Raw genomic sequence first — 14808 nt, 5'->3', positions numbered from 1 at the left:
GTGGGGCTTCTGCCCTGTTATAAATGTGTAAAGGGTCGATGCATTGACGTTCCTTATTTACATGCTAGATTCTGTATATTGGGGGAATCAAATGGAGTGTCCACTGAATAGTGCTGGACTCTTAATCTAAGGGTCACCAGACTGAGCACCACGTTGAGCAAAAGATTCCTGCATTGGAGAGATCTGGACTAAATGACCCTTGTGATCCCTTCCAACTCTGCAATCCCATGATTTTAAGTTGGTTGCCATCTCTGCCTCCAGTGGCAGTGAGTTCCATAGTTCAATTATGCGCTGCACAATGATGGACTTCTGGTCTCTTGCTGTGGGAAATGGCTGCCTCCCACATGAACGGACTACAACCGTGCTAGTAATTCAGGACTGATATAGGGGTAATTAGCCCTGCCAGACTCCCCAGGGTGGGGGAGGACTGTCCCACAGACCCACAGATCACCAGTGATCTCTCGGCTTGCATCAAGGTACGAGCGGCAGGGGGCGCTGGGTCAAAGAGCTCGGCATGGCTGGCACTCTCCAGAGCCACTCCTACATGCAAGAGGCACCAGTTTTTCATATTTATAAGTTTTTTGGGGGGCGAAACAGGCATGTTCCAGATGGAGGAGAAAAAAGAAGAAAACTGCTAAATTATTCAGTTGTTGGATGTTGAATTTCAGACTTTTAACAGACTCCAATCTTGAAATGTGGACTAAGGAGGTGAGCAACCACAATCTTTTTTTACTTGCATCATGATTTGGCGAAGTTCAGCCAGAAAGAATATAATTACTTAAACGAAAACACATGAGGCAAAAATTATAATTGATTGCATGATATACAGCCCTCAATGGAAAACTTTAATGAGAAGTTGGCAAAACAAGATCAGATATAGCAGCCCAGGCTGAAGACTGAAACAAAATGGCAATTATTATTGCGCAGTTACAAAAAAATGAATTCTTATGGAAAAGAGGCTCATAGAATCATAGAGTTGGAAGAGACCACAAGGGCCATCCAGTCCAACCTCGTGCCAAGCAGGAAACACTATCAAAGCATTCCTGACAGATGGCTGTCAAGCCTCCGCTTAAAGACCTCCAAAGAAGGAGACTCCACCACACTCCTTGGCAGCAAATTCCACTGTCCAACAGCTCTTACTGTCAGGAAGTTCTTCCTAATGTTTAGGTGGAATCTTCTTTCTTGTAGTTTGAATCCATTGCTCCATGTCCGCTTCTCTGTAGCAGCAGAAAACAACCTCCCTCCCTCCTCTATATGACATCCTTTTATATATTTGAACATGGCTATCATATCACCCCTTAACCTTCTCTTCTCCAGGCTAAACATACCCAGCTCCCTAAGCCGTTCCTCATAAGGCATCGTTTCCAGGCCTTTGACCATTTTGGTCCTCCATTTTGGGAGGAAATCCACTTTGAACTAGAAAAAATGTTAATAATCTCATTTCTTAGGAAACCAGAGGCATATCTGTTGAGCATTACTGATTCAGATATTCATATTCATATATATATATAGATATAGATATAGATATAGATAGATATTTGTATGCAACAGCGACAGCCAGAGTTCTTATAGCTACAAGGTGGAAGAGCCACATAATTTCTTCTAGACAAGAGTGGATACAAAAATTATACCGTGTTAAAATCTGTAGCAGCTTTTGTGTGATCCCAGAAGTTTTTATTAATTGCTTATATAATATAAACATTTATAAAGTGTGAAAATATTAATATAAAAATAGTAATTTGATATGGCAGTAAATCTATGAAAAAGAATTAAGCAATAAATGGGAGGTTGGGTATAAAAGATAATGAGATTTTTATTTTTATTGTAACATGAAATTGCAATCAAATTTTTTTGTCAGACTGTAATTTTTATCTTATTAATGGATTGTGTAAATTTTATTTTCTTTCCTTTTCTCTCCCCTCTTAAGTTGTCCCCATTTTGGTATTGTTTTTCTTGTATGTAATAAGCATGGAATAATGATGATGATGATGATGATGATGATGATGATAATGATAATAATAATAATAATAATAATAATAATAATAATAATAATAATAATAGAAAATGAATAAATTATTTAACAAAAAAAATTGTGCTGCACAATGAAATGCTTTTATCTGTCCTGTATCTCCCAACATTCAGCTTTGTTGGGGGGCCATGACTTCTACTGCTATGAGAATCTGCAATGTGGAGATAATGTATCTCTGCCTCCCTGCCTCCATCATGGGGACCAGAGCAGTGGGTGGGCAATTTGTCCCCTCCTGGGCAGGAACAGTGCCGTAGGAGGGGGTGTGCAGTGCATGCGGCCTGCCCCGGATGTCATCATTGAAGGGGGTGACAAAATGCCGACTGCTCTCCCTGCCCATCCATGTCCCACCCTCGCTCGGGTGCTGTGTGTGTGTCTGTGTGGTCGAGGACAAAGCTGTGCTGCTCACGGGACAAAGCAGGGTCTGCTGGACTTCTCCGTCTTTCCCCTACTGTTGCTTTAAATCGCAGCTGACTTCATGGCAGCATCCCCAAGCCCTTACTCCACCTCTCTTTCCCATACTGTTACTTTAAACCAGGTATGTCCAAAGTCCGTTTCAGGGGCCTAATCCAGCCTGCTGTGGCAGTTTATTTCCTGGGGTAAAATCCTAAAAAAACCCCTCAAAAACCTCAATCCTAAAAAAAAGTTCAACAACATTGGTTGGCCCCTTCAAATCTGGCCCTCTTTGAAACAAGTTTGGACACCACTGCTTTAAAGCCTTTCTCTCAAGCTCATGGAGCGCTAAGGGGGCTTTCCCTCATGTGTTTTGTTCTTTGCCTTCCTCGCTGTTTTTTTTGGGGGGGGCTCCATTTTGTTTCCTGCCTCCCCCCCCCACGTCCCCCTCACCCCACAACCAGAGCTCTAACCCCCAGTAGGCAAGCCAGCTTCAGGAGGAGGAGGAGGAGGAGCCTGCGATCGATCGACCAATATCAGCCCCAGGATCTCCAAATCGATCACAACATCTTTGACACGCCTGCCTTAAAATTATAGTATTGTAGAGTTGGAAGGGACCCTGTTGAGGATCATCTAGTCCAACCTTCTGCAATGCAGGAAAATGCAGCTTTCCCATCTTTTGATCATCCCTGAAAGTTGCCCTCCTCCTGCTATATAAATTTACTTATCTCCCTCCCTCTCAGACAGACACCCCCCCCCCGAAAAAAGATGTGCACAAACCAGTTTATCCAAGTGCATTATTCTTAGGGTGGGGGAACTCATTTACTTATAATTGCTTAATCATATGGGACTAAATTGCATTATGTTGTAAGGACATTTCATAAAATCTTAGAATTGGAAGGGACCCAAAGGGTCATCTAGTCCAACCCCTTGCAATGCAGGGATCTCAACTAAAGCATCCATGACAGATGGCCATCCAACCTCCGATTACAAACCTCCAAGGAGGGAGAGTGCAAAACCTTCCAAGGGAGTCTGTTGGCACTGTTGAAGGGCTCTTGCTGTCAGAAAGGTTCTTCCTGATGTTTCGTCAGAATCTCCTTTTATGTAACTTGAAGGCATTGTTTTGTGTCCTACCCTCTGGAGAGGGAGAAAACAAGCTTGCAGTGTGGTGTAGTGGTTAAGAGCGGTAGTCTCATAATCTGGTGAACCGGGTTCGCGTCTCCGCTCCTCCACATGCAGCTGCTGGGGACCTTGGGCTAGTCACACTTCTTTGAAGTCTCTCAGCCCCACTCACCTCACAGAGTGTTTGTTGTGGGGGAGGAAGGGAAAGGAGAATGTTAGCCGCTTTGAGACTCCTTCGGGTAGTGATAAAGCGGGATATCAAATCCAAACTCCTCCTCCTCCTCCTCCTCTTCTTCTTCTTCTTCTTCTTCTTCTTCTTCTTCTTCTTCTTCTTCTTCTTCTTCTGACAGCCCTTGAGATATTTGAAGATGGCTATCCTATCTCCCCTCACTCTCCTCTCTTCCAGGCTAAACACGCCCAGCTCCTTCAAGCACTTCTCATAAGGCTTGGTTTCCAGACACTTGATCATCTTGGTTGCCCTCCTCTGCACACGTTCCAGTTTGTCAACATCCTTCTTAAATTGTGGTGTCCAGAATTGGACACAGTATTCCAAATGTGGTCTGACCAAGGCAGAACAGAGTGGGACTATTGCTTCCCTTGATCTGGACACTATACTTCTGTTGATGCAGCCTAGAAGAGCATTGGCTTTTTTTGCTGCCACATCAAACTGTTGACTCACGTTCAGCTTGTGGTCCACCAAGACCCCTAGATCCTTTTCACATGTACATCTAGTAAGCCAGGTGTCTACCATCCTGTATGCCTCTTGCTTGTAGGATAGAAGACAGAGAGGGACATGTGCAGAAAGCAGCCCATTCTGATTTAATTTGAGTTACAGGTAGGTAGCTGTGTTGGTCTGCCATAGTCAAAACAAACAAAAAAATTCCTTCCAGTAGCACCTTAGAGACCAACTAAGTTTGTTCTTGGTATGAGCTTTCGTGTGCATGCACATGAAGTGTGTATGCATCTGAAGAAGTGTGCATGCACACGAAAGCTCATACCAAGAACAAACTTAGTTGGTCTCTAAGGTGCTACTGGAAGGAATTTTTTAATTTTTAATTTTGTTTTGATTTAATTTGGATAGAGATGTTACCTACCGGTAGCTAAAATTTCAGAATCCGAAGCAGGATCAGCAGTTGTGTTGTCCAATAGGAGCAAACCCATCTCCTGTGCTCTTCTCCCAATGGATACTAGGCCTGAAATCTTTATTCACTCACGTAGGAGTAAACCCTATTGAATTGGAGCTTACTGCTAAAAAAATGTAGTATGAACACCAACAACTGGGAAACCCTGGCCTGCGAGCACTCCAACTGGAGAACAGCCTTTACCAAAAGTGTCAGGGGCTTTGAAGACGCTCGAACTCAGGACGAAAGGGAGACATGTACTAAGAGGAAGGCACACTTGGCAAACCCTCACCATGATCAACTAACACACGGAAACTTTTGTCCCCACTGTGGAAGGATGTGTGGATCCAGAATTGGCCTCCATTCACTTATGGACTCACTGCTAAAACCCTGTTTTGGAAGACAGTGTTACTTGGCTATGAGGGATCGCCAAAGAAGACGACTTCTGAGTACACATATACAGGATTGGGGTGTAAACTATTGTGCAGCCCCTAATCCCACCCTTTATGAGGAAATGAAGCGTGCTTAACAATGCTTAATATTTATGTAACGCATTTTAAATGATTGCTCGTATGCTCTACAAAGCTCATATTACACCAATGCCTTTATTAGGGAAAATAAAATGTCAGAAAACAGCTTGCCAGCTTTCAAGGTCTACAGAACGCTTCATCAGGTTAGATGGTAAACAAAAATTGGTGTGTGTGTGAAGAAATCCAGATGGGGGAAGGAAATGGCTGAGGTGTGTTTGTGTGGCCAGCATTGAACTGAGGCTGTGAAGTGGTGTCAGGTTTCAGGTACTTAGGGCCACTGGGAAGGGGCAACAAGCACTAAATCAGGGGTCAGCAACCTTTTTCAGCTGTGGTCCAGTCCACCGTCCCTCAGACCATGTGGGGGGCCGGACTATATTTTGAAAAAAAATATGAACGAATTCCTATGCTCCACAAATAACCCAGAGATGCATTTTAAATAAAAGGACACATTCTACTCATGTAAAAACACCAGGCAGGCCCCACAAATAACCCAGAGATGCATTTTAAATAAAACACATTCTACTCATGTAAAAACACACTGATTCCTGGAACCGTCCACAGGCTGGATTGAGAAGGCAATTGGGCCGCATCCGGCCCACGGGCCTTAGGTTGCCTACCCCTGGACTAAATCAATTCCCCCATATTTTAAAATGTAAAATCCACCTTCTACTCAGATGGGTCTTCATTTTTTGATTAAAACACCTACTGTATATTCTGGTGTATAAGACTATTTTTTAATCCAGGAAAATCTTCTCAAAAGTCGGGGGTCGTCTCATACGCCGGGTGGAGAATCTGCGGTCGAGTATATCTCAAACTCTATATTTTAACTGGAAAAGTTGGGGGTCGTCTTATACGCCCAGTCGTCTTATATGCCGGAAAATACGGTAGGTTCCTTGGCAGGTGGTGGAAGACAGGAATCTAGTCAACGTTTATATTAACAAAACTAAGGATTCATTTTAGGCAGTTTGCTAGGTAAAAGAAGAAACACAGTGCATTGGCTAGTCTCTTTCCTAGGAGTTTGAAGGAATATTCAGTCAGAGGATACAGTTCAACTTTCAGGGATGATCAAATTTATTATTTTAACTAACATACAACAGTTTTATTTCCAGCATACTGCACACATATTTGGGGAGGGGTGTTTGTGTGGTCGTCAGGCTCTGCTAAGTAGAGTTTGCTGTCAATGTGACATCTCGAAGAGGGCCTCCCCACCCCAAAATTTGAACCCGTGTCCACTATGCTACAAAAGCTTAGCAAGTCCTCCTTCATTGGCCTTGATCGCTCAACAGACAGAAGGAGAGGTTTGCAAAGAGCCCTTGAGGTTTAGAGAAAATGCTGCATGCAGGAGGGTTTGCTATAACACACACACAAAAATGCCACACCTAACAGCATTGGGAGGAAGAGAGACAGGATCGCCAAATGATGGAAGCATGCCTCCACGTCAGCTGCCCGATAAATGGGGGGAAAGGCACCTCTATCAGCCACTGCGCACCTCTCCCCTGTTCAGAATGGAAGGGAAGGCGGGCATCCAGTCCTGGCGTCCAATGGAACTTGAGTATATTGAAAGGGGGAGTGTTCACTGCAGGAGAGGCGAAGCCAGTACAAACAGGAACTGAGTGGGAAGAGCAAAGAGTCTTTTGTGCATTGTGGATTTTTGAGGGGATATTTACAGAGATTTTATTTTGCAGGCATCACGGGAGGTCCTGGTGGGTATACCAGCACCCTCAGGCTGCCACATCAGCAACACCCAACTTAAATGAACATTTCTGGCACTCATTTTCCACTGTGTCCTTGTACCTATCTAAACAAGGGGTGGATCTCAAACCCATCTTTCCCCCTCCGCTGTGAGTACGCCTATATCATAGGGCTGTCATACGTACGGAATTTCCCAGGATTTGTCTGTTGAAAATAGCATCCGGGCAGAATTTTCAAAAATCGGTTAAAATGTCTAGAAAAATCTGGACATATGGCAGCTCAAATCAGCAATGTTGATTTATTTTTTTGGGGCAAATTTCCTAAAAAATAGCTTTAAAACATTCTCTTTTTTTGCCCGGAGATCTTGCTCAACAACATTTGTGTCTGGATTTTCGCTTTTTGGAATATGGCAACCCTACTATATCATGTCCGTAGTGTGCGAATCCACCCGTGTCTGAGGGGGCTGCATTTTCCCCGCAAGCTCTCCTTTCATCCGGAGCATGTAGAGTTTCTCCCCCGTGTGGAGTCTCTGATGAGCAATGAGGCTCTGGCTCCGGTTGAAGGTCTTCCCGCAGTCCGAGCAGATGTACAGCTTCTCTCCCGCGTGCGTCTTCTGGTGCGTGATCAGGCTCTGGCTCCGGTTGAAGGTGCTCCCGCACTCCGAGCACTTGTACGGCTTCTCTCCCGTGTGGATTCTCCGATGAGTGATGAGGTTCTGGCTCCGGTTGAAGCTGCTCCCGCAGTCGGAGCACTTGTACGGCTTCTCCCCGGTGTGGATGCTCCAGTGCCTCGTGAGGTTCTGGCTCCAGCGGAAGGTCTTCCCGCACTTGGAGCATTTGTACTGCTTTTCGCTCATGTGGGTTCTCTGATGTGTGGTGAGGCTGCTCCTCCAGCTGAAGCTCCGCCCGCAATCTAAGCAGGTGTACGGCTTCTCGCCCGTGTGGCTTCTCCAGTGTCTTTTGAGGCTTGACTTGAGACGGAAGGCTTTCCCACAGGCGGAGCACGTATAAGGCTCGTCTCCTAAGAATGCATCGTGGCCTGTAGCATCACTCGAGCTTTCCTCACACATGTCCCTGCTCTCTCCTGTGGGGATTCTCAGTTGACCTCCAATACCACCTGCCTGACAAAGAACAGAGTTCTCTCTCCGCCTCTGCGTTGTTTTTTCTTTCCGCTTGTTTGATCCACGTTGATCTCCTGAGCTTTTCTTCGGCTTTCGAAGCTCGGCTTCCTCCAAATGCATCCCATTCATGTGTTCGTCACCTGCTGAAGTAGAGAGATAATAAAGGAGAACAATTTACTTACAATTTAGGTACAGTATCTAAGAAATGGAGGCAGTGAGAGATTTTACGCAGGAATCTTTTGCCCGATGTGGGGCTCAAACCCATGACCTTGAGATCAGCTAGTTCAGTGTTTTTCAACCACTGTTCCGCGGCACACTAGTGTGCCACGAGATGTTGCCTGGTGTGCCGTGGGAAAAATTGAAAAATTCAAGAGAATTACTTTATATATAGTCAATATAGGCACAGAGTTAAATTTTTTAACATTTTCTAATGGTGGTGTGCCTCGTGATTTTTTTCATGAAACAAGTGTGCCTTTGCCCAAAAAAGGTTGAAAAACACTGAGCTAGTTTACCGACAGCTATCAAGTTGTTGCAATCTTTCCCCATGATCTTTGCTCCATTGCCTTGACTCATTTTGGTTGCCCTTTTCTGGCTCCGGTTGAAGCTGTTCCCGCAGTCAGAGCACTTGCCCTTTTCTGAACTGTCGCCAACTCCACAATATCCCTTTTAGGGTGAGGCAACCAGAACCGGACACACGATTCCAAGTGCAGTCACTTTAGACATTCCCCCCCCCCGAGTAAGAACCCCCAAATTAAAGCCCTACCAGGCTCTTTATAGTAAGCAATGGATTGTAACAACAGGTCCTTACTTGGGGAGCTGGAATCCCTTTCATCCTCCTGCTTGATCTCCCTGTGGGACTGGCTCTGTGAGGTTTCCAACAAAGTCTGTTCATCGCCTGGGAAGCTGACTGTGATCACGTGAAAGTGCTCCTGAAACAGCAAACAAGGAATTATTAAATGTGTTTTAACTCTCTGCCATCGTGCATTCCTGGTCTGGAAAGCGCCCAACATATGACAGTAACAACTGGAAAGCATTTTGAAGCCGTAGGAAAGGGGATGCGTTAGGGCTGCCTGTGAGCTACCGAGCCCAATTCATGGGTTTAGTTGAAAGCCCAAAATGGCTTGGGACCTAAGGGAGGGAGTCCCACAATATCAACTTTCCTGGGTCCTACAATCAGCAAGGAAGGCCCCATTGGCGGTGCCGCCTCTGGCTGCCACCCGGTTCGCATTGACCCATGACAGGGCCTTCTCAGTGGTGGTTCTCCATCTGTGGAACGCGCTCCCTGGTGAAGTGCCTCCGTCTCCCTCATTATCGACCTTCAGGAGTAATTTAAAGGAAGTTAAATTTGCTTTAAGTTTAAGGAAGCCCGTTTCCCAGCTGATCAAGGCAATTTGAGATGGTGATACGTTGCAGCTTGCCGAACGCTGCAAACACAGTGCAGGCAGGCAGGCAGACAACAGCGAGGCAGACGCTGTGCTGGCAGGGGCTGGGGAGCCGCGATATATCCCCAGTTCAAAAAGTCTGAAACCGGTATCGCGGTTTGATCATTATACCGGTTAATTGCATTATCGCCCAGCTCGAGCTACTACCGGAAAGGCTTCTGGCCTAGAGAAACAAAGGTTCCCAGGCTACTACGAGAAAGGCCTTAGGCCTAGAAAGCAAAAGGCTCCAATGCCAGGACAGGCAGCAAAAGGCTCCAATGCCAGGACAGGCAATGTCCTTTTGCCCATTTCAAACTTCTCTCCTTTGCCCTTCACCTGTTCTTCCTCTTTCTTAGCATCTTGCTGCCTCAGCAGGAAATCTTCTGCCAGGTCTACCGCCTGGGAACAGGTCTCTGGGCCATGTTCCTTCACCCAGCTCTCCATTTCCTGAGGGAGGACGGCCAGGAACTGCTCCAGGATCACCAGCTCCAGGATCTGCTCCTTGGTGTTCCTCTCCGGCTTCAGCCACCGATGACAAAGATCCCGTAGCTGGCTGCAAACCTCTCGGGGGCCCTCGGTCTCCCGGTACCTGAGCTGCCTAAAGTGTTGGCAGGGTACACCTGAGCTGACGGCGGCCTCCTCGTTCAGGATATCGTGTCTTTCTCTCTTGTGGCCTCCTCCTTGCGCCATGGAGTCCAGCCTGTCACGGGCCTGTTGACTTGGTTTCTGAGCACATGGCAGGATTTGGGCCAATTGCTTTGCTGCAACTACTTTGGCATCAACGCAAAGAACAGTTTCTGGCAGCGGTGGGATTCCCTGTCTGGAGCAAGGGGCCTGATTTGTCTTCACGAGCTCCTGCAACTGAGCTTCATATTGGTGGGACCACAGACCCACATCTGGTTCGGCTTTAACAGATAAGGCTGTCCACTGATGCTGAAAAGCTTCTCCCATTTCCTCAGATCCTGGCTGGGGGGCAGCTGCCGGCTCATCCTGGGTCTCCCTTTTAAGTCCCATCTGCACATCCTGAAACTGGAGACCAAAGGCTGATGACGATTCATAATCTGTAGTCATTTTATTCTGACGGGGGGAGAGCCGAGTTGAAGTCAACCTTCAAATCTCGCAGCAAGAGGCAAGAGAAACGCTTAACCTGCGCCTGAATCAATCTCCAGAGATACTTCAGAGATACTTTCTTGAAGTCCGTAACTGGAAGCCCTTTCACCTGAGGGAGAAAGAACACAAACAGGAGTTAGACAATATATTTGCAGGGATGGGGAACCTGTGGCCCTTGAGAAGCTTCTAGACTACGACTACCACCATCCCTGATCACCTGCTGCAAAGTATGGCTAAAGATAAAATAACTGAGCGTATAGAAGACCAAGTCTTGCTGAAGCAGAACCAGCATGGCTTCTACAAGGAGAAGTCCTGCCTCGTGAACTTATTAGAGTTCTTTGAGAACGTCAGCAAGCACACTTAGGCTTTCAAAAAGCTTTTAGCAAGTTAACTCACCTAAGACTCCTAAGTAAGTTTAGCATAATAAAATTGGGAAAGGAGTACGACAAGGCTGTATATTGTCTCCCTGCTTATTTAACTTATATGCAGAATTCATCATGCGAAAGGCTGGACTGGATGAATCCCAAACCGGAATTAAGATTGCCGGAAAAAATATCAACAACCTCAGATACACTGATGATACAACCTTGATGGAAGAAAGTGAGGAGGAATTAAAGAACCTTTTAATGAGGGTGAAAGAGGAGAGCGCAAAATACGGTCTGAAGCTCAACATCAAAAAAACTAAGATCATGGCCACTGGTCCCATCACCTCCTGGCAAATAGAAGGGGAAGAAATGGAGGCAGTGAGAGATTTCACTTTCTTGGGTTCCATGATCACTGCAGATGGTGACAGCAGTCATGAAATTAGAAGACGCCTGCTTCTTGGGAGAAAAGCAATGACAAACCTAGACAGCATCTTAAAAAGCAAAGACATCACCCTGCCGACAAAGGTCCGTATAGTTAAAGCTATGGTTTTCCCAGTAGTAATGTACGGAAGTGAGAGCTGGACCATCAAGAAGGCTGATCGCCAAAGAATGGATGCTTTTGAATTATGCTGCTGGAGGAGACTCTTGAGAGTCCCATGGACTGCAAGAAGATCAAACCTATCCATTCTTAAAGAAATCAGCCCTGAGTGCTCACTAGAAGGACAGATCCTGAAGTTGAGGCTCCAGTACTTTGGCCACCTCATGAGAAGGGAAGACTCCCTGAAAAAGACCCTGATGTTGGGAAAGATGGAGGGCACAAGGAGAAGGGGACAACAGAGGACGAAATGGCTGGACAGTGTTCTTGAAGCTACTAACATGAGTTTGGCCAAACTGCGAGAGGCAGTGAAGGATAGGCGTGCCTGGTGTGGATGGCTCCCTATGAAGGATTTTGAAGCCATTTCACAATACTGTACAATATACACATAGATATATTGTGTTTGGGCTATTTCTCCCTCATGCACACATATTTATAAAGTTAAAATGATTGCTGCCTATGAACAACTGTATATCCAAAAACAATTAAAAACCCTTACATATATAAAAGTGGGTTTTAAATCCAACACAGGCACAGACTGGGATGACGACGACAATTTTAATAATAATAATTTTATTATTTGTACCTCACCCATCTGATTGGGTTGCCAACATATATAAAAACACAATAAAACATGACGTATGAGAGTTTCACTTGTGTATTACACACTGGACAAGTGGCAGGCAGCAGACAGTAGGAATAAATGGGACGGTTCTCAAAATGGAAAGATGTAGAAAGTGGAACACACACCCACACACCCCACAAGGATCAGTATTGGCCTGATCCAGCAGGCTCTTATGTTCATAAGTGTGCAATTTGCCTGCAAGCCTGCAGTCCTCACATACAATCTAAATGCCTCTTTGGGGGATCTTTTGACACTGAGACTTCGGACACGCTCCAGAATTTGACACCTCATGAAGTTAACAGAACCACACAGACAAAGCAATGGTAAAGTTGTTATATCAAAAATGGGAATTAACACAATCCTTAAGGATGATTAGCAAAGTTAATAAAAATGTTTGAACAGAAGGAAGAGTAAAAAAAACAAAAACTCTTTTAATGTATTTTTAATATCTTGTTGGAAGCCACCCAAGTGACTGGGGAAACCCAGCCAGATGGGTGGGGTATAAGTAATAAATTATTGTTACTACTACTACTACTACTACTACTATACTCGAAACATGTACAGTGGTACCTCGGGTTAAGAACCTAATTCGTTCTGGAGGTCCGTTCTTAACCTGAAACTGTTCTTAACCTGAGGTACCACTTTAGCTAATGGGGCCTCCAGCTGCGGCCGCCGTGCGATTTCTGTTCTCATCCTGAAGCAAAGTTCTTAACCCAAGGTACTATTTCTGGGTTAGCGGAGTCTGTAACCTGAAGTGTCTGTAACCTGAGGTACCACTGTATCTGAAAACACATTGAAATTAAAGCAATATGCAAAGGTGGTCAAGGAAAGAGAGGGGAGGGGAACTGGTTGAAGGGGCGATGAAGGTTTTACTTGCTATTGGAAGAGAAGGAAAGATTGCCAGAAGCAGTCTAGGTAGTGATTTTTTTGGGGGGGGGGGAGGTTGGCAAATTTTTAGGTAACATTCAGAAGGGAGCAATTGGACAGGACAAGCGGAAGGAAGAGACCTCCCCCAAGAAAGAAAGGAGCAGATTGGGCTGGAAACAGAAAATATGGGAAGAAGGGAGAGGGAAGCTGATGGTCTTACTGGGGAAGATAATTGGGAAAGAGATGGTAAACACTTTTATTTACACATAAGGAAACTGATGTTGCACCAGAGCTGCATCTTACTGCTACTTTAAAAAATGGCATTGTCTAGGGGAGAGGAATGTCTGTGCCACACTAGCGGTGGGGGGGGGGGAGCCTCCTTTTACAGCAGCAGTCTATCCCCGGATATTAGGTGCCGGGGGTTAAACAAGGGGAGACGAGCCATTTCCATAAGAACCTAAGAAGAGCCCACTGGATCAGGCCAGTGGCCCACCTAGTCCAGCATCCTGCTCTCACAATGGCCATCCGGAGGACCCATTGGGAAACCCGCAAGCAGGATTCAAGCACAACACCGCTTCCCCCTCCTGCGGTTTCCAGCACCTGGCATCCGGAAACACTGCTGCTTCCAAATGCGGCAGGGCAGAAGAGAGCGCTCAACAGGTTGGTGGTCATCACTGCCTCCAGTGGGAAGGAGTTCCGAAGTTTAACAATGTGCTGCAGTTAGGAAGTGCTTCCTTTTACCTTCACTTCCAGTGCCAGGGGACAAACGGGACTGCAGATGGACCTCTGACCTGCTCTGCGTGCCTTTCCCACGTGCATTGCAAGGTTTGCTCCCCTAAGGGAGAGGATCTAGGGGAGAGAAGGGGGTGCTTCCCCCCTGCACCCCCACTCCAATCCCCCCCACCATCCCCTGCCTCTCCTTCTCTGCACCCTGCACCTTTCCAACACCCTCCGCCCACCCAAGCTCCCTTTATTATTGAACTTGGTGTCAGCTGCTCACCCTGCTCAAAGCTGCAAAGGAGCCATTCTGACCCCTCCAGCGAGGAAGATGAGTCCATTACTGACCTCCCCTTCCGCCCGCCCCCACCAGCTTTATTGAGCCTCTCTAGGAATCGGATTCCTTGGATTTAACCATTATAGACCCACTTGCAATTCCCTCCTTCTTCTCCCCCCCCCTCCGCAAGTGGTGCCTCCCAGCCCCCCCCATCACCTTTTCACGTAGCAAGGCTGGCTTGCTACAATTTTAAGTGAAGAAATAATGCACATGGATATCTAATGGGGAGGTGCATAAGAACATCGAGTCCCACACACTCTCTGTATATAAATCAAAACGCATGCAACTTTTTTGACGAAGGGTGTTTGGTCTTTCTTTAGGCGAGGCTCCCATGACACTGTCAGCTGCATAGTAGGCAAACAGATTTTTTAAAAAAGAAGAAAGAAATACAGAAAACACAGGAAAAAAATAAGAACCTCACATTTTATTGATAGGTGCCAATTTAGCACTGTCATCATCCTGGAAGCTGGAAGGGAGGTTTGTGTTTTCCATAAATATGTTTCTAAAGTGGTTCTCCCAGACTTGAGCTGGGATGGCACATCTGGTTCCTACTGGAAGACCGGATAAATGATAGAACATTAGCAGTGGCGAAGTTTCTATCGGTGGTGGCTAGAGCTAATGATCTCTCTTCCTAAGTTTGTACATAATGCTTATATAACCTGAAGGGGGCTGTCAAAACTGTGTACTGTTTTATAATGAATTGTTGGGTCTCTGGACCGTAATAAAGATTTTATTATTATTATTTATTATTGATAGGTGTTATTAAA

The 14808-nt window shown here is 45.8% G+C and overlaps 1 protein-coding gene across 2 annotated transcripts; it reads right to left on the bottom strand.

Annotated features, from left to right (window-relative positions):
• Window positions 1–7195: 7195 nt before the first annotated feature.
• On the bottom strand, window positions 7196–14043 carry LOC117042703 (zinc finger and SCAN domain-containing protein 31-like). Of its 2 annotated transcripts, none has more exons than XM_033142309.1 (4): window positions 13988–14043; window positions 9762–10644; window positions 8813–8933; window positions 7196–8144 (listed from the first exon to the last, which is right to left on the bottom strand). In XM_033142309.1, exons 2-4 carry the CDS (start codon window positions 10494–10496, stop codon window positions 7303–7305), a joined length of 1698 nt encoding a protein of 565 aa, XP_032998200.1. In that variant the 5' UTR covers window positions 10497–10644; window positions 13988–14043; the 3' UTR covers window positions 7196–7302. The 2 variants fall into 2 exon arrangements, with proteins under 2 accessions (XP_032998200.1, XP_032998199.1); XM_033142308.1 differs by having other exon boundaries at window positions 7196–8147; window positions 13988–14042.
• Window positions 14044–14808: the final 765 nt, after the last annotated feature.

This window comes from Lacerta agilis, chromosome 2, assembly GCF_009819535.1.
Source record: "Lacerta agilis isolate rLacAgi1 chromosome 2, rLacAgi1.pri, whole genome shotgun sequence".
Taxonomy (NCBI): Eukaryota; Metazoa; Chordata; class Lepidosauria; order Squamata; family Lacertidae; genus Lacerta; species Lacerta agilis.
The sequence above is the reverse complement of the archived record's forward strand: the minus strand, read 5'-3'. Positions and strand labels throughout refer to the sequence as shown.